Source organism: Sarcophilus harrisii, chromosome 1 (assembly GCF_902635505.1).
Source record: "Sarcophilus harrisii chromosome 1, mSarHar1.11, whole genome shotgun sequence".
In the NCBI taxonomy this organism is placed as follows: Eukaryota; Metazoa; Chordata; class Mammalia; order Dasyuromorphia; family Dasyuridae; genus Sarcophilus; species Sarcophilus harrisii.
Window position 1 is genome coordinate 712,267,978 of NC_045426.1, and position 19,710 is coordinate 712,287,687.

The window sequence follows — 19,710 nt, forward strand, 5'->3', positions numbered from 1 at the left end:
CCTGGAGGGCTCAGGGTTGACCTGCACATTTCTCTGCCCTCTCCCACCTCCAGATCCCTTCCGCAGCTTTCGGCACCGGTGCCGGTGGGCGCCCCATCTGCTCTCCATTTGCCGGAGCGCTCTCTCTGTCCCTGCCTTCGGTTCACTGACTCACAGCCGAGTCTGGGACTAGACCCTCACAGAACCCCCTCCATACTCATCTGAGTTTTTGGTGAGGTGGCAGCAGGAAAAGGGCCCGGGAAGCCCTTTGCCTTAGAGAGAGGTGGCCAGTGGGGCAGCTCCGAGGCAAGCCTGTGCCTCCCCACCCTCCCCGCCAGCTCGCCTCAGTAATCGGCTTTTCTGCCACATTCTGGGACACCTGGAGAAGCTGGAGGCTGCCCTCTCTGTGGCCTCAGGTCCTAGAAACTCCCCTAAATGATCCTCATAGGAGATACTGGAGTCCCAAAAGAGCTCACTCCCTGGTGCCGCCCCCTTGGGGCTCCCTCTGGCCAGAGTGAGGCTGCTTCTCCGGCTGCAGCGGCTCCGGCCCCGGACTCTCCCTTTTAAAACTGTGACCGTCTGAACGTCGCCCCAATTGAGGGCAGAAGGACCTTGTTACCTGAGCCCACTGCCGGGGGGAGGGTCTATTGCTGGCTAGCTCGTGCCCATCCTGGGCCTGGGACGGGAAAGGGGAGACACAGGCGCTTCTACTCACTCCACATCCCGCTTGCGGATCGTTCTCCCCGAGGCCAGAACTTCCGCCACTTTGGAGACGATCGGGTCATAGTTCATGCTGGCTACGGCGATCACCTCATCATTCCTGTGAGGAGTCAGAGCGCTGGGGGGGGGGGCATCCCAAAGCTGGCTCCCCTCCCCCCTCACAGCCAGCATTGGGGGGAGGGAGGGAGGCTCTCCCAAAGCTCGTCCCCTGACAGCTGGCAAGGTTCAGGAGTAGGGAAGCTTTCCCAAAGCTGGTTCCTCTCCCTGTCACAACTGGCAGGGGTAGGGGGAGGGGCAGGACGCTCTCCAAAGCTGCCCCCCCACTCTCTCAGGGTAGTAGCCCCAGGGATTCACTCACTTGGTGTAAAAAGCCACAAACTTCAGCTCGTCCAAGTCCCCCTGGATGATGACGTCATCAAATCCGTCCCCATACCCTAGAAATGGTCAGAAGGACAGAGAGGTGCTCAGGGAGTGGCAGAGCCAGGATCCAAGCACCTCCTCCCTTTCTCCCAGCAGCCCTGGGCTGCCCCGGACGGCAACGAACCCCCCCACCACATCTCCCCTCGCCTGTGATGGACCCGGGCTATCTGAAGGGCCATCCTCGGGAAAGTGGGCTAGCCTTGTTCTCCTTCTACCTAGAGGGGGCGGTGAGGGGCAGCAGTGGGAGGGGGATATGCGAGAGGTAGCCTTATGTCTGGAGTCCGGAGCAGTTTCTCAATGACAGGACTCCGGGCAGTGGAGCAGGCTCTACCCAGAGGGGCTGTCGGTCAGAGCAGTGTCCCAATGGACAGAACGGTGACCTTGGCATCAAGAAACCCCGAGTTCAATCCCACAAGACACTACGTGACCCTAATAAATTATCCATCCTTTCTGGGCACCCACAAAATCAGGTGGAGGAGAGTCAGTGTCCACTGAGGTCCCTTCCAGTTCCAAGTCTGATCCCAGAATCCCTTAGTCCCAGGAATTTACAGCCTACTCGAATATGGACCAAAGGTCAAGTCTGACGGGACCTCCGAGGTCACCGGGTCCGACCCCTCTTTTCACAGAGGAAACTAGAGCCCATGGAGGTCCCTAAAGGATCTCCACCCGGCAGAACTTGGATGGGAAGGAGCCCGCATCCGCCAGCCTCAGCTCGCCCACTGTCTCTACCACAGCCCAAATCTGGAGCCGAGGGGGAGGTACAGAGGGGCCGAGTTCCGGCTCCATCAGAGGCAGGTGTTCTTAAGAAAGATCCATGAGCTTAATTTCCAAAACTCGACACAGTTGGGATCCAATGAGCTTCCTTTGGAATCGTAAAGATTCGTTTTTAGCATTTAGCAGCAGAGCGCTGAGAAGGAAGTCTGCGTACAAGGCCGGGAGAATCCCTGCAAGCTCAGAGGAAAAACCGGTCAGCACCCGGAGCTGTCCAGCAGGAACTGCACTGAGCAGGAGCCGCCAATCGGCGGGGTCCCTTCCACTCAGGAACGTGGCGGAGATTCCACCGGCTGAGGCTGGTTCCCTCCCTTCCCCTTGTTCCCCGCCATGCTGGGGGCCGGCTGACTCCTCCCGAGGGAGCTCTGGGCTCCCTTACCTGCTCAGGTTGGCAGCAGAGTCACCGCCCGGCTCGCCGGCTCTCCCTCCCTCCTCTCCCTGGCACCCAGGGCCCCTCCCTACCCGTGAGACAAGCAGCCCCCACATTACCTGTGTAGCGGATACTCTTGCCAAACATGGCGGTCCACAGGCAGGGCACGGTGCTGATCTCGGCTTCCTGGGCCAGCATGTTCTGAGCCGCCACGCGCCCTGAGAGGAGGAGGAGGAGGAGTCTGTAAGAACGAGGACCCGGGCTGACAGCTACTTCAGGGGGCTCCACTGAGACCACCCTGTCGGTCTTTACAGGACGACCTCAGTGACGGTATCCCAGCAGCCCAAGAGCTGGCAAAGAGCCCAGGTGAAAGCCTCGGGGGGGGGGGGGTCCTTCCTGCACCATCACTGTGTGTGTGCTGTCACACTGTGCGAACACGCGCCATGAGCAGAGACGACAGATCCCAGAATCTCAGGCCGAGGCTTCCAAGGAGCCCGAGTAGCCACTCAGTCCGAACCGTACCTGACCAAGGCTCCCCGGCAAGTGCTCAGCCAGCCTTTGCTTTGTTCCAGGGACACAGAGCTCCCTATCCCTTAAGCTGCACACACACCCCATCCCTGGAGGGTGGAGACACCTGCCCAGTACACCTCTCTCCTCCAGGTCAGTCCCACAGTGAGGCTCACAAGGGATAAGAGGCTGTCAGTGACTGAGGTTCTGGGGAATTTTCTCAGCAAAGATACAAGGCTGGCTTGCTATTTCCTGCTTCAGTTCGTTTTACAGATGGGGAAACTGAGGCCAACAGTTAAGGGACTCATTCAGGGTCACACAGCAAGTGCATCTATGTCTGGATTGGAACTCAGGAATGTGAGTCTTTCTGACTCTGTGCACTGTGGCACCTCCTAGCGCCCTGGGGAGCAGTAGCTGCCTTAGGAGGCACCGAGTGGCCATCACTGAAGGGCTGCACGCAGAGCAGCAGTAGCAGAGTCCTTTTCAGGCACAGGAGGGATCCTGGGCCCCACTGGGTCTCCAGCGCCGACATTCTGGAATTCTGGAAGTATCCAAGCAAGGCAGGGATAAGCCCGTGGGCGAAAGCATGAATGACTGGGCAGTGGGGGACACCCTCAGCGGCTTTACAGGCATATGACAATGGTAATAACATCCTGACCTTTCTATTGCTTTATATTCACTGTTTCTTGGGCAGATTAACTTTTCCTGAAGCCCAGATGCGACTGTCACCATCCCCCTTCTCCCATTCAAGTAATTCCCTGTCACCTCTTGGACCAAATGCAAAAATCCTCTGTTGAGTTTCCCAGCCCCCACCTTCCTAGTCTTCTTGCACCTGCTACCTCCCCATGCTCCACTTCCCCCTCTTTATTTTTTTGATTGTTGTCTTTTTTATTGGATGCCCCCCCCCAGCTGGAGGGTTCCCCCCTCCTCTCTGCTTCCTAGCTTCCTTCAAACCAGCTGAAATCCTACCTCTTGGGGAGAGCCCTTCCTGATTCCTCTTATTCTAGCGCTTCCCTCTGTGATTATCTCAAATCTAATCCGGACACCCTGTGAGCACCTCGAGGCTCTCTTTTACTGGCACAGACTTCAGATGCTTACTGACAGACTCACAAAGCTGCCTCCAAATACAGACCAGGGTTCTCCACTATCCCTCTCCCGTGTCCGGCCCACGGCCCTGCGTTCTCAGAGGTGATCCCAAGCCCTGAATGTTCCTACCACGCTGGAAAGGCTTCCAGGACATCCAGATGGATTCTCTGTCTCTCATCAAAGCCAAGCTGGGATAAATGTGTCATGGATTAAGACCAGAAGGCTGGCCATGGGACATGGGGATCCTGGCCACAGACATTTGGGAAACCATCTGCTGAGCCACGCTCTGATGGGAGAAGGCCCTTCCATTTCTGGCCATGCAAGATTGGGTCTTAGCAGATATTCAAAGGCTTGAGACACAGCGGGTGGGGTGAGGGAAATGACATTCTCATTATTCATTTAACCTCAGGAGGGGGAAAAGGAAGGGAAAAGTCCATGGATCGTGCACCTTTCCCCAAAATGTTTGCTTGTCCTGCCTGGGATTTGAGGTCTTCTTCAAAGAGTAAAACCCCACTTGGATTTCTGCTCAATGACTTAGAAGAAAAGCTGTATCCCATTCATCCATCATTTCACTCATCCTTCCATCTGTCTATTTTATCCACCAACTGAACCATCCATCATCATCCCATTCATTTATTGACCTGTGTCCCCATACGCCATTGACCAATCCATCTGTCTACCGTTTCCCATGAGTCATTCATTCAGCAGCGGCATGTACATCGCTTCGTCCATCCACACATCACTCTCTATGTATCCACCTGTCCGCTCTATCCATCCATGGCACTCTGGACTCCTTCTGGACTTTGCCCCCCAAGGGTCCCTTCTTCATCCCTCTTTTCAGCTCCCATTCCTGTGCTTTCTTCACCATTAGAATGCACGCTCTTTGAGGAGTGTTTATTTTTACCTGCATTTGTGTTCCCAGGGCTTAGCTTATCACTTGATAAATGTTTTCTCTACTTCTCTATTCACTCTTCCTCCATCTATCCTTCCACCTGACGATCTGTTTATCCCTCTATCCCTTTACTCATTCATCTAGCCATCCATCTACCCAGCCATCCATGAAGCTGCCTCCTTCTGGTTCTCTCCGTGCAATGGGCCCAACTCTGCAGCCTCTACCTCTGTCCAAACTGAAAGTCCACAACTGTGACTCAGAGCTGTTTGGTGAGCACGTCTCCTTGTCCCGAACCATCTCAAGAACCCACCGGGCCACACCCCTGGCTTATGTCCCCTCCTCTATAAACCCTCCCAAGACTAATTCGGGAACAGTCGCCACTTCTTAGAAAGACGAGTCAACCAATCGCCCCCCTACATCAATCACCATTCTCTCTGGCTCCCTGGCCACAAAGTCCTTCTCTAACTGCCTCTACTGCCGTCTTCTCCTAAGACAATGGAAGCTCCTTGGGGGTCGGGCCTGCCTTTTTTGCTTATATCTGTCCCTGGTACTTAACACAGTGGCTTGGCTGACAGTAACCACTTAATAAATGCTTTTTCATTCATTAGAGACCACAAAGTCTAGTGGAAAGAGCTCTAGATTTGGACCCCAAAGAAAACATTGTCGTCTCAGCTCTGTCACTGCCTGGCTGTGAAACCCTGGGAACCTCAGCTTCCTTCTCTATAAAATGGAATCCAAATGCATTGTCTACTTCAATGCTGTGAAGAAAGTACTTTGTAAGTAATAACAACGTTCTGGGATGACCAGCCGTAAACACCTTTGCTTTTCTCAGTAATACTGAGACTGCTCGATAGGCCTTTTGATGAAAACTCCTATCCATACCCACAGAAGGAACTGATGGTGTCTGAATAGATGAAGCATTCTCTTTCTGTGTGTGTGTGTGTGTGTGTGTGTGTGTGTGTGTCTCCCCTCCCTCTCTGTGTCTCTCTGTGTCTCTCTGTGTCTCTCTGTCTCTCTGTCTCTCTCTCTCTCTCTCTCTCTCTCTCTCTCTCTCTCTGTGTCTCTCTTCTCTCTCTCTCTCTCTCTCCCCCGTTTCTCTGTCTCCCGCTGTCTCTTTCTTTCTTTTTTTGAGGGTTTCTATTTTCATTGGGGAGGGAGACTATGTTTTCCTTCACAACTTGACTTATGGAAATGTTTTGCTTAACTTCACATGTGGTTTCTTAATTGTGGCGGGGGGGGGGAGGGAGAGAATGGAGAACTCAGAAAATTTAAGAACAAATGTAAAAAATTGTTTTTGTTTCAAATGTACCCGGAGAAAATATTCAATAAACAAAAATAATTTTTTTAAAGAAAGCACTTTGTAAATGAAGACGGTCTAGAAATGGATGTCACCATTATTCACCAAGAAACATTTCCTAATGGTTCCATGGGGAGAGATCCCATGAAAGGAAGTGAAGGAAAGAGAAATGGGGGAGATGAGGTTCTCGGGACCGAGCCCTGCACTGTGTGCTCGGGCCGTTTGCTAGTCCCTGCCCCCCCTTCTAAAACCAGCTAAGGCCCAGGGGTGCCCGCTGGGAGGGTGCTCTGCTCCTGCCCCCCCCCCGGGGCCCCACACGCACCGTGGATGTGGGCCATCTGCCAGTGCGGAATATTCACTTTCTTGTTGCCCCTCAAGGCCAGTGGGAACGTGACGGCGTCACCGGCCGCAAAGACTCCGGGGATGTTTGTCTGCATCATCTGGGGAAGAAAATGCAGGTGGCAACCGGGGCGGGAGAGAGAAAACTCAGACAAGTTATTTAGAGGAGAAGCTGGGCCAAGAACCCTGGCCTGGAGTCTAGAACGCCCAGCTTAGAGCCTGGAACCCCTAAATCAGATCCTGGAACCCCCCACCCAGAACCCAGAACAGGTCCATGGTGGCCGGGCCACATCTCAGACCCTCCCCATCAGGGTCCTGACCCTCTAGCCTCCCCCTCCCCAGGGCCCCCAGCGGGACAGCCTGCTCAGAGCCTCCTATTCCGAAGCCTCCCCACCTCGGCCCGAAGGGGGACCTGACCTTGTTAACAGGAATGAAGCCGCGGGCGTCCATGTTGATTCCGCTCTGTTTGAGGAAGCCTGTGGCTGGCACCGCGCCTGATGGGCCACAGGGCGGCGTGAGGCGGGTTCTCCTGCCCCCTGGCCCAGCTCGCCCTTACAAGCCCAGGAGCCAGCAAGAGGGAGGCAGAATGGGCTGAGGAAGGGCAGGGGGGCCCCTGGCTTTGGGAGCCGACCCTCGGGGCTCCTCTCCTGGTCTCCTCCCATGCCTCCCATTAGCCCCAACTTCACCTCAGCCCCAGCTCTGACCGTCAACCAAGTCCCAACTAAATTCATTTCACCCCAAATCCCAAGGGAGACACCGCCCGATAGACAAGCCTGCACCGCATTCCACCTGCAGCCCTAACCATGCCTGAACCGCAGGCTCAAGCCCAAGCCTCACCCAGATCCTACAACTCAGCCATTTTAGAACCAAATGTAGGGGCAGCTGGTGCGCCGTGGACAGAGCTCCTGAAGTCAGGAGGGCCTGAGTGCAAATGTGGCCTCAGACACTTAACACTTCCTGGCTGTGAGACCCTGGGCAGGTCACTTACCCCCAACTGCCTCAGCAGAAAGTAGATGTGAAAAATGGTTTTTGTTTTGAATGGAATTGGGCAAAATATTAACTAAATAAAATACCATTTAAAAGCCCCAGTAACATTCCTAACTAGGCCCCGGGCAGGCCCAAAGGTGCCCCCCCTCCCCCGGCTGCCTCCAGCCTGGAATGACAGCCGCCGGCCTCCTCCTGCCCCCTCCCTGTAACCCACACTGCACCCGGCCCTGGCAGCAGGCCCAGGCCCGTCCCTGCCTGGCGGCCAGCAGGGGGAGCCCGAGGCCACTCACCTATGCCCACCACGCAGACGTCGGCTCGAAGCACCTTGCCGCTCTTCAGCACCACCTCCTTCAGCTGCGAGGGGGAGGGAGAAGCAGAGGGGGAGGGGACCAGGTGGGGGAGGGGACCAGGTGGGGGAGGGGACCAGGTGGGGGAGGGGACTGGGAGGGAGGCAGGGCCGCCCCAGGGCTAACAGTCCCTCCCCCCACCCCCCAACCCCAGGCTTCTCTCCACAGAATAAAGGCGTGAAACGCGGTGCTTTGTGTAGGAAGCAGCAAACCTGGGACCGGTTCTGGGGAGTGGGGGGCCGAGAAGTCCCCGGATGGAAGTTCTATCTGCTGTGTGACCTCAGAAAAGCCCTCCCCCTCTCTGAGCCAGCCCCTCCCCCCTCCTCAGCCTCCTGGGGATCCAAATCCCACAGGGCTCCCACCTGTACTGTGATGGCTAAGAGCTCAACAAGCCTGGGGGGAGGGGGGAGGCAAGGAGGGCCAGTCTCCATGTGATTTTCTTAAACTAATCCTGCCCAGTGGGCGGCCTTTGCTTTGCTGGGAGGAAGCCCTCCTTGGTCCCCCCGCCCCCAGCTCCCAGGGCCCCAGCAGCACGGGAGGAAGCCCAGAGCTTCGCCCCATGGTCCAGGAGGGGAGTCTGGGGAAACAGCCGGAAAGCAGCCTGACCTGGGTCCCCGGACCTCCCAGCGTTCTTCCCGCTAGCCCAGGCTAGCCCACTCACTCCGATTCCCAAGCATATATTAAGCCCCCAGTGTGAGCCAGAAAGGCAGCATGGCAGGGTGGATAGAGAGCCTGCCCTGGAATCAGGAAGTGCAGGGTTTAATGGCTGAGTGACTCTGGGCCAGACTCTCAGCCACTCCTCAGGATAGTCTTAGGGACGCTGCAGAGGGAGCTTGCTCGCTAGAGTTGTCTCTACCAGTGAAATCACAAGTCCATCCCTAACCCTCCAGACCGTATCTAGGCCCTGGGGATGCAAGGACAAAAGCGAAACAGTTCCTGCCCTCAAGCAGTTTATGCTCCATTCCCCATAACCATTAGGTGATACTTAACAGTCTAAAAACCACTTTCCCATTCACAAAGCACCTCACCCTGGAAAAGTACTCTACAGTTTACTAAGGACTTAGGGTCATAGGATGGTAAATATATTGCCTGAAAGGACCGGGAAGATCAGAAAGCCCAACTTTCTCCCTTTATTAAAAAGGAACCTGAGGGAGCAGCTGGGTGGTGCAGTGGATAGAGAACCAGCCTTGAAGTCAGGAGGATCTGAGTTCAAATCTGGCCTCAAGACACTTAACACTTCCCGGCTGTGTGACCCTGGGCAATTCACTTAACCCTAATTTCTCAGCAAAAAAAGGAACCTGAGGCTCTGAAGTGAAGGAAATGTGCTTGTTGCCTTGACAGAGCCGACTCCATTTGGCATTAAGCCACCAAGTTGTGATCAAGTATCCCCATATCTGACCGTCATAACTTGCTTTTCAATATCAAGCTAAGTTAGCAAACTCTGTGTGTTCATAAGAAAACAACATGCACGTAGGATCCCCGGGGAAGTCCAGACAACCCATGGGAAAATCTGATAAACAACTGTGTCCCAATGTCCCAAATTCAATGAACTGGTAAAGAAATCCGGTTCCTGAGCACCAGCCAAAATTTGGCTGCAATCAGCCAGCATCCCAGCCAGTACCACAAGAAACCCATCAGGGCCTCCCAGGGGGTCGCTGACCAGAGGGCACTCCTAGGTTCTCCACACTTGGGACTCCGGCGCCTGTCAAGTTCACCTGAGGGCAGTGGTGACCGATGGGAATTTCCCACTTTGCCAGGCCGCCCATGGCTTCCAACGGGCAGAGAAGGGGCTTGTCACTGGTTATCAGTACAAGATGTGGGAAGCCCCAGGAAATCCCATCGGCGGCTCGTTCCCCTAGTGGGGTCAGCGCTTGAATTATCTATTCCGTACCATAAACTCATTATTGCAAATATTTAAGTTAATAAAACTTGCCAGCGCTGAGAGCTGTGAAGCCTAATGGCAGATCTTGCCTCACCACCATGTGTTAGAGGTTCTTGCCAGGATTTGACCTCTGCTCTATCTCCCCGACTCCAAGTTCAGCACTCACTTATCACCCTCATTTTAAAAGGATCTTAGAATTTGCCAAACACTTTGCTACTGAGATGGAAAGGGCTCCAAATTGGAGGTCCCAGGACCTGGCCAGGGTGTGGCAGCTCCCTCTGGCCGGGGACGAGTCCCGGGTGTCGGAGGTTCGGTGTGTCCTTGTAACGTGGTTCCTGATCAGTGTTACCTGCCTCTCTCACAGCACTGATTTTCAGTGCAAAGTGAAAATGGCCTTTAAAGCCCATGTCTCTCCATCTTGTGCTGGAGTTTGGGGAGAGGAGTGTGGTTCCTCCGAGCCCCGATCACACCCTCCTCCAACCACACTGGGAAAAGTGACTTTTTGGACACAAGGTGAAGACTTGACATGAATCCCCCTCTGGTTGCATCTTCCCCAACAGTCCAATGTTCCAGCCTGCAGAGCCCTGTGCTAACTGACATCTGACACTGTAGGCCCCTTTTCTCCCCTATAAAATGAAATGATTGGACCAGATCGTCTCTCCCAGCTCAGATTTCCTCGCAGAATCTCGGCTTTTTCTGTTTTGTTTTGGCCACAAACTCCCAGACAGCAGGAGTTGGGATTCATTAACTTGCCGGTCTCTGCCAGCACCAGGGACAGCGTCTCTACCTGCCTCAAGACCTAACAGGTTTTTCTGAATTTGGTTGGAACAGGATGGTGTGGAGGGGCATTCAAAGGGACTCAGGGAAGGGGGAGGAGAGAATGGTGAGCCCAGAGGTCCCGGGGACACCTACCTTCCCTTCCTGGGCCCGGAGCTCTGAGACTTCAGTCTGCATGTAAAACTTGATCCCGTTGTTCTCAAACATCTGTAGCGGAGAGAGAAGGAAGCGGTGGGTGCCCCAGCAGCTCCCTCTCCCCAGGGTTGAGGGTGATTCTGGGTGAGAATTCTGCTCTCCGGCTGCCCAGCCTCTCACCTTCATGAGGGCTCGGCCAACCTTCTCCCCGAGGAACTTCCGGAACGGCGTCTCTTCTAACTCCACGACTGACACGGAGTGTGCCTTGTCGGTCAGATAGGCGGCCACCTCCATTCCTGGAGACGAGAAGGACACGCTGACCCCAGGGGCGCGGGGACCCTGCATCAAGCTCCCGAGAGGAGGATGAAGAGGGACAGTCCCAGCTTCTCAGGAGACTGAGAGGAGTCCTCAAGGGAATGATGAAGATAGACACTGAGCTTTAGGAGGAGGGATGCTCCGATCTGCTAAGGGACCGAGTAAAGACGGTCCCCCAGGGTGTGAGGGGAGCCTTGGGGGCTTCTGGACACAGCCCACTCACCCAAGAAGGCGGCCCCAACAACGACCGCATTCCTCCCACGTGCCAGCTTCCCTATCCTATTGGCGTCCTCTGGAGTCCGAATAGTGAAGACGTTCTCCACTTCTTTTCCTTTGCAGTTGAGTGTCTTGGGGCTACCCTCCCCGCAAAAGAGACAAAATTATTCTACTACCACATCTCTTTATTAGCTTTCCGCCCCAACTTTTCACATTCACTCATTCAACAAACATTTACTAAGTGCCTACTGTGTGCCAGGCCAGAGACTGCAGATTCAGAGGCAAAAAAGGCAATGGCCCCCGCCCTCGAGAAGTCTATGTTCCATTGTCCACAGGGACAGCAATATTGTAAGATCCCCTGTGGAAGGCTTGGCTGCTCTGATCAAGCTAATGATCCCAGACAGTTCCAAAGGACCAATGCTGAAAACTGCATCCGCTTCCGGAGCCAGAGACCTGATGAACTCTGAGTGCAAACTCAATGCTTTTTCTTAATTTTTCTTGCTTTTTTTCCCCCCCACATGACTACTGGGGAAATATTTTATATGAATTCACACATGTAATGGTATCAAAGGTCTTGCTTTCCCTATGAGGGGAGAAGGGAATGCAACATTTTAAAAAATTAATGTCAATGAATATATTTTTTAAAAGAAGTTTTTGTTGTACCAGGGAGGCTGTGGGGGTGAGGGGGGGACGACATGTATCCAGAGAAGCAAATATGAAGCAAAACAGGAAATTCAAGGAGAGAGGAGGGCTAACCCCTGGCTAGGAAGGGGAAATGGAGAGAAAGGAGAGGAAGAAGAGGAGGCTGCATCAGGAAGAGCGATAGGGAGGAGGGAGCAGCTGAGCAAAGAATTCTGGGTGATAGAGATGAGGAAAGAGTGCAGGCCGGGCATGAGGGGCACCTTGCAAAAGGGGCAGAGGTTGGTTGTTATGTATCAAGGCAGCAAGCACCAGGTAATTGTGAGCAATCTGGCAAGAGCAGCTGGGGCCCCGCCGGGAAGGGCTCTCAATACTCCTTGGAGGAGTGGCTACCTTTGTCCTCAAGCTGGGAAGGGGCACAAAGGTTTCAGAGTGAAGGAGAGGCCTGACCAGAGTGAGCCTTACTAATTAATTCATCAAGAAACTCTTAGAATCTTAGCTCCTTCATTCCCACCTCCTCCCCCTTTAATTCTCTTCATTTCCCTTCAGTCTTCCCTCAACCTTCCCCATCAATCCCCCTGAGATGCCTCCACTTTTCCTGGAAGCTCCCCAACTCTGACCATTTTCCCTTAATTCACACCCTCACTTCCTCTCGGAAGTATCCGAGAGACCTGCTGGTAAATGGACAAATCCCGATGGTAAGGTAAATCGTTTGAAGAGAAGAACAGAAAATATAAGGTCTATTGTGCAGTATACTGGGGAATGGGAATGCCAGCCTAGGTCCTCAGCAAAATGCAAATCCCGTGACCCTTCCATTCCATCTGGATTAGGAGACTGGCTGGAGAACAAAGTGGTCAGAGCGCTTTCTCTTTATAGGACAGCGGAGACCAAAAGTCATGGCCCTCCCCATGACTGAAGGGGAATGTGCTTCCCTGGCATCCTCTGCCTATTAAAATCCTACCCTCTTCCAAGAACAGCTTCTTTGGGAATCCTGCCCCAACCCACTAACAATCTAACATGAGCCCTTGTTCTTCAGAGCTGTCAAAAATGCCCTGTCTATACCTCTCATGTGAACCTTCTTGTTCCATTATTATTATAGTTAAGAGATAGGATTGAAAGAGTATAAATCTCTACTAGTCACAAGTCCTGAATTCAAGTGAATCCTGATCCTGCCAGTCACTACTTGTTAATTCACCTTCTCTGGGCCTCAGTTGTCTCATCTGTAAAACTAAGCCAACTGCCTGTATTTTATAACTGACACGGTACTTATAAGGATAGGAGCAATGTTGGTTTAAGGTTCACAAAGGCAGGTGTGAGAATGGTGTCTCTGGTATCTCAGCAGGAAGTACCAACTGCATGGTAAACAACTTGAGGGAAGAGAGTATGTTCTAGTCATCTTGGTAACTCCTTTTGTATCTCGAAGAAGAACATGAACAGAGCAGAATCAGTAGGTGTTGAATGAATGTGGTATTTTTTTTTCCATTTCAAGTACTTCCCAGCAAGCCATACAAGAAAAACCAAGTGGATGAAAAATGCTACTTTCCAGATTATGACATGCAACTGGATAGACTACCCACGGTTCAGTGATGTTTATCATTTGGAGAAAAGTATAAAATGGAGTGGATGTATTGGAATGAGATGAATCAAGAATTGGATGGAGGGGAACAGGCTGGATCATACTGGGGAAACCGTATAGAACTTTGGATACATCCCAAGCTGCCCCATTAGACAATCCTACCTCTTTCAACACAAACATTCTTCTGGGGCTGCTCCGTAGCTGGGAACATAGAACACAATTGTCTCAAAAGAATCAAAATTGTGGATGATCCCAGGGGGAATAGAGAGGCAAATTGAGTGTCAATAGTCTACAAATTAGTAAAAAGAAGTAAAAAGACAGTATTGAGGCACAAAGGACCACAAAAGGAACTGGCCCAGTTACATGGGAGAGCAGCTTGGCATCCAGACTGGACACAGGATTGGATCTGGACTCAAGAAGATCCGAGTTCAAATCTCACCTAGGACACTTTTTCATTTACTATGATGGCCTGAGTTTCCTAATTTGAATAATGGAAGATACTCGTTACAGTCCCTACCCTGTAGTCAACTCCCTTAGGGCAGAGACTGTGTTTTTACCTCTCTTGAGCCTAGTGCTTGGTGCAGTGCCTGGCACATAGTAGGCACTTAATAAAAACTTGCTGAGTGACTGAGAAAAATGATTTGCAGACCTAAGAACCCTCCCCTTCACCCAATGCCACTCACGTGTTTCCCGGGGCCAAGAGCAACTTATTGTATTCCATCTTAAAGCCATCTTTGAATATTGCTTTCTTGTTCTTCACATCCACTGTGACAACCTGAAATCATAAAGAAGAGTTTAAACAGGTCCAGAGAGGGACAAATAGCCCAGTTCAAAATACCCAGCAGGGGGAGGGGGAGGGAATAAAGCAACTGACCTGAGCCAGGATTTGAACCCGGGAATCCTCTTTCTTCCTGGCTCTGTTTTATCACCAGGAAAGTGGGGAGAACAACATTTCATGACTCACTGCAGAAGTGGTTTAGAAGATAGCAAACAGGACTGAAACTAAGATAGGGCCACCAGGGCCTTGTACCAGGGGACTGAAATTCAGTTGTCCATGATGATAGTTATAGTCTCTCAGCAATATAATCAGCTGAGTTTTGCACCTGGCAGCCCTCACATAGTTTCTATGGTCCCACTGACTTGTGAGAGGCTCACCTCAGGGATCAGAACTGAGAAATGCCAGTTCGAGTCCTTGTGTTTACAAAAAAATGAACAGATAACAAAATCTATTGGTATTGGTTAAGTGCCTTCTATGTAGAAGCCCCTGGACTAGTCGTGAGGAAGAGCCCTCGGCTGGGAAGGATCTCAAAGAGCCTCTTTTCCAACTTTCTCTACAAAAAAAAGCAGTCCTGGAGAAGGATAAAAATTATCATAATAATGACACCTAGCCTTTCCATAGCCCTTGAAGGTTTACAAGGCACTTTATATATGTTATCTCATTGGATCTTCCCAGCGATCCTTTGAGATAGATGCTATTATTGACCCCATTTCATAGGTGAGAGGAAGAAAGATTAAGAGTTTTCCCCTGGGACACACAGCAAGCAAGTATCTGAGGCAAGATTGAAACCCAGACTTCTCTGACTCTGACACTCTATCCACTATTCCACGTTTCTTCCTTGAGTTCCTGTACTCCAGTGTTGGACACAGAGATAGAAAACTCTACAGGTCTGAGTTAGACCTCCAGCAGCCACTGGCAGGTGGCTCCCATATCACAACATATGGCGCCCAATATGGGGCATAAGAAGTAGCAGCATCCAAGAGTTGTTTGTGAGTAGGATCCTCCCAGAGTTTCTTCAGTAACCCATGGGGAAGGAAAGGGAGAAGAGACTCGGTAAGACTTTTTTAGTCGGGGTAATTATCATCATTATCCTCTCACACGAAGAGATCCATTCTAAAGGTCTGAGTTCCAGCAGCCACTGGCAGGGGGCTCCTGTATCACAACAGAAAACTGGGGGTTGAGTGTCCACTTTGCCATTTGCTGGGGAAGTCACTTAAAACTCTCTGAGGTTCAATACTCGCATCTGTACAATCAGGACAGTAAAAACCTCCCCTGCTTGCCTCACAAGGGTAGGATTAGGGTTGGGAAAGGACCAAATAAAATAAAGGTCACAAATCTGCTCTGTAAATGTTGTGTCATAGAAAGGTCAATTTGGAAAGTTGATTGTCTGAACCCAAATTTCAGACTTCACATTTATCCCTATTAATTGTTCTCTTCCACATTTGGTCCATTGTTCTGGCCTCCTGGGGGTTCTTTAGGTCCTGGTTCTGTCATCTGACAAACCCAATTGGTTTTCGCCTCTATGAAATGATCTCTAGAGTCCTTCCCACCTCTGACAACCCCAAGATCTACTGTTATTTCTCTTCCCTTGATCCTCCTCACTGAGAAGTCTCACTATGGCCAGGACGGCCCCTGGCCTCTTAAAGAGCAAGCTGTGGAGTTTGACAGATCCTACCCAGGTGGGAAAACTTCAGAATTGGAGTGAGCAGCATTTCCTGCCTCTGGAATCTCCATCTCCTTACAAGATTCAGCTCAGCTACCAGGGGCTACCCAAGGTGTTTCCTGATCCTCTAAGATTAAGGGCTCTGCATCACTTTGTATTTCATTATCTGTGTGCATGTTATCTCCCCCTAGTGGATAAAAAGCTCATGAGGATAGGATTGTTGATTTTTTTTTATCTGTATTTCCAGTCCTAGTAGGAGCTTAATTAATGTTTATCAGTTGGACTGAAATAACCCTGTCTATAGCACAAAAAGTCCTGAGCTCTGCCACTCACTCCCCTAGGCCCTAGAAAAGTTTCTTCTTACTGGATTTCAGAGTCTTCCTGTCTTAAACAAAAGCTCTGTGGACATCCTGGCCCGTAAGGAGCCTCTACCTCTCTCAGGGAGTGTCAGAGGCCGAGAATCAGCGGTTCTCACTCTGATCCTCATTAAGGTGAACAGAACACTACCGCAGGATAACGTCCTGTTCTGGCCCCCGTGTTTTAGGGAGGCTATTGATCAACCGTAGGGCACCTAAACAGGATCAGCAGAGCAACGAAGGGCCATGTGGTCATACACTATGGCAACTAGGGATGTTTAAAGAGGATAAGGAAGCAGTTTTGTGGCCAAGGGCTTGGGCTGGTTCTGCCAGAGCAGAGAGAGGAGAAGGGGGATCAGAGGCAGGTTTGACTCATGAGAACTGCCTAATAACTGGAGCTGTCCAAAAGTGGAAGGGGCTGCCTTAGAGATAGTGAGGTCCCCATCACTGAAGCTAAGCAAGCAGAAACTCTTTACTACTCATCAGAGATATTGTAGAGAGGATTCCTGGTCAAGAACAAATTGGACTGGATGGTCTCTGAGGTCCTTCCCAACCCTAAGTTCTAGGACTAAAAAACATATACTTTAGGTGGGCTATTCTACTCCTCAAGGTCAGGCATTGATCACAGCCAGAGAAAAGGGACTGTGACCCATAGTCTGAAAGCCACATTTCCCCCCACTACACACACACATCTGTCCCCTGCTCCTACTTCCTCTAAAAGCAAAGGGCAAGCGAACTGCTACCAAACTTTCACCTTGTGTTCAGAGTCACGCTACCCAGAAATTCTGACCAATCCTCATTTTTGAGAGCTAGACCTTCCACTCTCCCATCCTCAGTGCAAACATCCTGCTCAGGACACACCTCACCACCTGAGAGAGGATCCATGTGCCATTTGTGTCCCTCCCCAGGCTGATGGACTTCCCTTGTGGGTGGGGGAGGTCTAAATGTCGGCATGTCTATGCAATTCTCTGGGGAACTCTGGAAGCTGTAGCTGAGGCCTCTGGGAGAAAGAGCTCTCGGCAAGAAGTGACCACATTCTAATCTGTTACAAACTCCCACCTGAGACACCGCACTAACCCCTTCCACGCTCACTGCCAGAGGGGGGGTGATCACATTGTGGACAAGTGTGTGACAGCCAGGCACTTTGTCACAGAAAGAAATGCATGATCTGCTCTTTGGTGTCTCCCAGGACCTTGGAAATTGATTTTTTTTTTTTAAATAAATCGCTCCAAGCTCTTTACATGTCTACAAAGTAATAGCCCTTCCTCCCCAGGGCCCCCTTGCCTCCTTGCCGGCTTTCAGGAGCCATCCTCAGAGGCAATTTGACAATTCCGACTCAATAGGAGGCAATCCCTCGAATCCCTGGGGGTAGATTTTGTCCAGGCTGGATGACACCCCAGAGATAGCCGACCAAACCAGCCAAACTCCATGGGCTAGTTTCACCAGCCTTTGAGAGGTCAGATTTATGGCCCAGCCCCAGTTCTTGATAGTCTGGTCCAATGCTTCCAATCTTTATTTCTATCATTTACAAGTTGTATGGTCCAAGGCAGGACATGAGTCTAATGATTCTTGTGCTATCCAGCTGAGAAAGTTGTTGGAAGGAAGTGCTCTGTACACTGCAGAGATAACCATTAATATGACATAGAACACAGAGAAATCAGGTGGGCTGGCTGTGAGTATCTCTGGGACTTGGTAGATTGGGGATTACGGTAGAAAAGCAATAATAAAAGGTCACCCCTCATCCAAAAAACAGATTAAGTAAAATATGTGATGAAGGGAGAAAATGTATGCTTGTATGGAAAGCCATGACATAAAGTGGGGAAGTAACAGAAGTGAAGATCAAAGGAGGAAACCACAAAAGAGAAATCATGGTGGGAATACAACTGACCGGGTAGAAGACCCATAGGATAGGTTCTTGAAGAATAACACAAACCAAGATAGATACATGAGAAGGAAGCATCTGCAGAAGATACTCTGAAAAATGGAGCAGCTGAGAAATCCCTGTCTTGCCATAAAAATCACTTCAACCCTCAGAAAAGGAAGCCATGAAGGGAGGTGCCTTTGGACCTAAGTCTGACTAGTAAGGAAGAGTAAGCTGCAGAAGTATCTTCAGACATGAGGACACACTCGCTCTCTGTCCCCCGACTCTATGCCCTCACCGTATCCCCCTATCTTTTCTGATCTTGATCCCACCCTTCGAACACCTCCAACGCACCAACACCAGGAGGCTTTGAGGAGCCTCTTCTCTCTCGTGATGCTTCAGATACCATTCTTTCCACAGTTGGCCCAGCTCAGTCATCAATGACAGCTGAGGCTCTCTGTCACATTGCTAGGAGCTTCAAGGAATAAGCTAAAACTTGGGCAAATCTCGGTCTCTTTCTTAAGAATAATAGGTTGGACTGGATACTCACTAGTTAACCTTCAAATCTCCTTCCCAGGGCTGATAGCCTTTCCATAGCAATGTTTCCTTCTTCCAACGTGAAAGACCCTCAAAGCCCCCTCACCTGGGTCTCAGTCAGGACTTCAATGTCATACGTCAGAAAGAATTCCTTGGGCCTGAGGGCGATCTGCTCCGGCTGGGAGTCCAGGGACTGCAAAGAGGAGAGAATCAGAATGATCCCTGACCTTCCCATTTGGGTCCCAGCCCTGAAAGGCTGCATAGGCTCTGCCCACCTCCCCTTCCCTGGTCCTTCCTCTGGGCTCATCCATTATTACAAACAGAAGCAGAACTAGAAGTACCAGACCAGGGCCCAGAAGTCCAAGGTTTGGAGCTCCAGAATTTCTGGATGGGAAAACCTGCCCTGAGAAATCGTTTCAGGTTTTATTGAGCAGGGATTCGGCAGTCACTTGCCCTCTTAGCTCTCACCCCTACTGTTAACTACATCTTCCCATTAACTGCCTGACAAACAACAGCAACAACAGCATTTACAAAGCCCTTCGAGGAGCTCAAGGCACATTAGCAAGGTTCCTTCACTTGATCCAGGGACTCTTCCTTGATCCACATTCTTCTTTCTTTATTAATTATAGCTTTTTTGTTTTCAAAATATATGCACAAATAATTTTTGACATCACCAATACAAAACCCTGTGTTCTAATTTTTCCTTCCCGTCTTCTCCCCTCCCGTTAGCAAATAATTCAATGTGTTAAACATGTGCTACTCCTCTATACATATTTCCACAAATATCACACTGCACAAAAAATCAGATCCAAAAGAAAAAAATGAAAAAGAAAATAAAATGCAACCGAACAACAACAAAAAGAGTGGGAATGTTCTGTTGTCCACACTGACTCCCACCATCCTCTCTCTGGGTGCAGATGGCTCTCTTTGTCACAAGATCATCAGAACTGGTCCACCAGACTTTACTTCTCTCAGCTTTTGATGTTCTCATCCTAGACGTTCCCCCTCTCTTGGCTTATGGCATTACCCTGTCTTGGTCACAGCTGCTGCTCTGATGGATAGCCTCCTCTGGACTAAATGTGGGCACCTCCTGAGACTCACTGAGGGGCTGCTCTTCTCTCTCCCACTCACTGGCTCTCTCGGGGACCTTATCAGTACCAGGGGGTCTGAGTCTGATCTCTCCCAGCTTCAGTACTGGACAGCTCCACCTGAACATCCATCTGGGCTTGCTTCTGTCCGCTGTACTTGGTGCTAAATGAG

The 19,710-nt window shown here is 51.0% G+C and overlaps 1 protein-coding gene across 1 annotated transcript in view; it reads right to left on the reverse strand.

Moving 5' to 3' along the window:
• The window catches only part of AIFM3 (apoptosis inducing factor mitochondria associated 3), a 38,789-nt gene that overhangs the window by 2,914 nt on the left and 16,165 nt on the right, over positions 1–19,710 (reverse strand). Inside the window, exons 9-19 of the mRNA XM_031949033.1 lie at positions 18,557–18,643; positions 13,939–14,030; positions 11,048–11,178; positions 10,690–10,805; positions 10,510–10,581; positions 7,659–7,722; positions 6,799–6,875; positions 6,365–6,482; positions 2,380–2,478; positions 1,058–1,133; positions 695–799 (exon numbers count right to left, since the gene is read on the reverse strand). Coding sequence (XP_031804893.1) covers positions 695–799; positions 1,058–1,133; positions 2,380–2,478; positions 6,365–6,482; positions 6,799–6,875; positions 7,659–7,722; positions 10,510–10,581; positions 10,690–10,805; positions 11,048–11,178; positions 13,939–14,030; positions 18,557–18,643 — 1,037 coding nt within the window. The remainder of the gene's footprint in view (positions 1–694; positions 800–1,057; positions 1,134–2,379; positions 2,479–6,364; positions 6,483–6,798; positions 6,876–7,658; positions 7,723–10,509; positions 10,582–10,689; positions 10,806–11,047; positions 11,179–13,938; positions 14,031–18,556; positions 18,644–19,710) is intronic.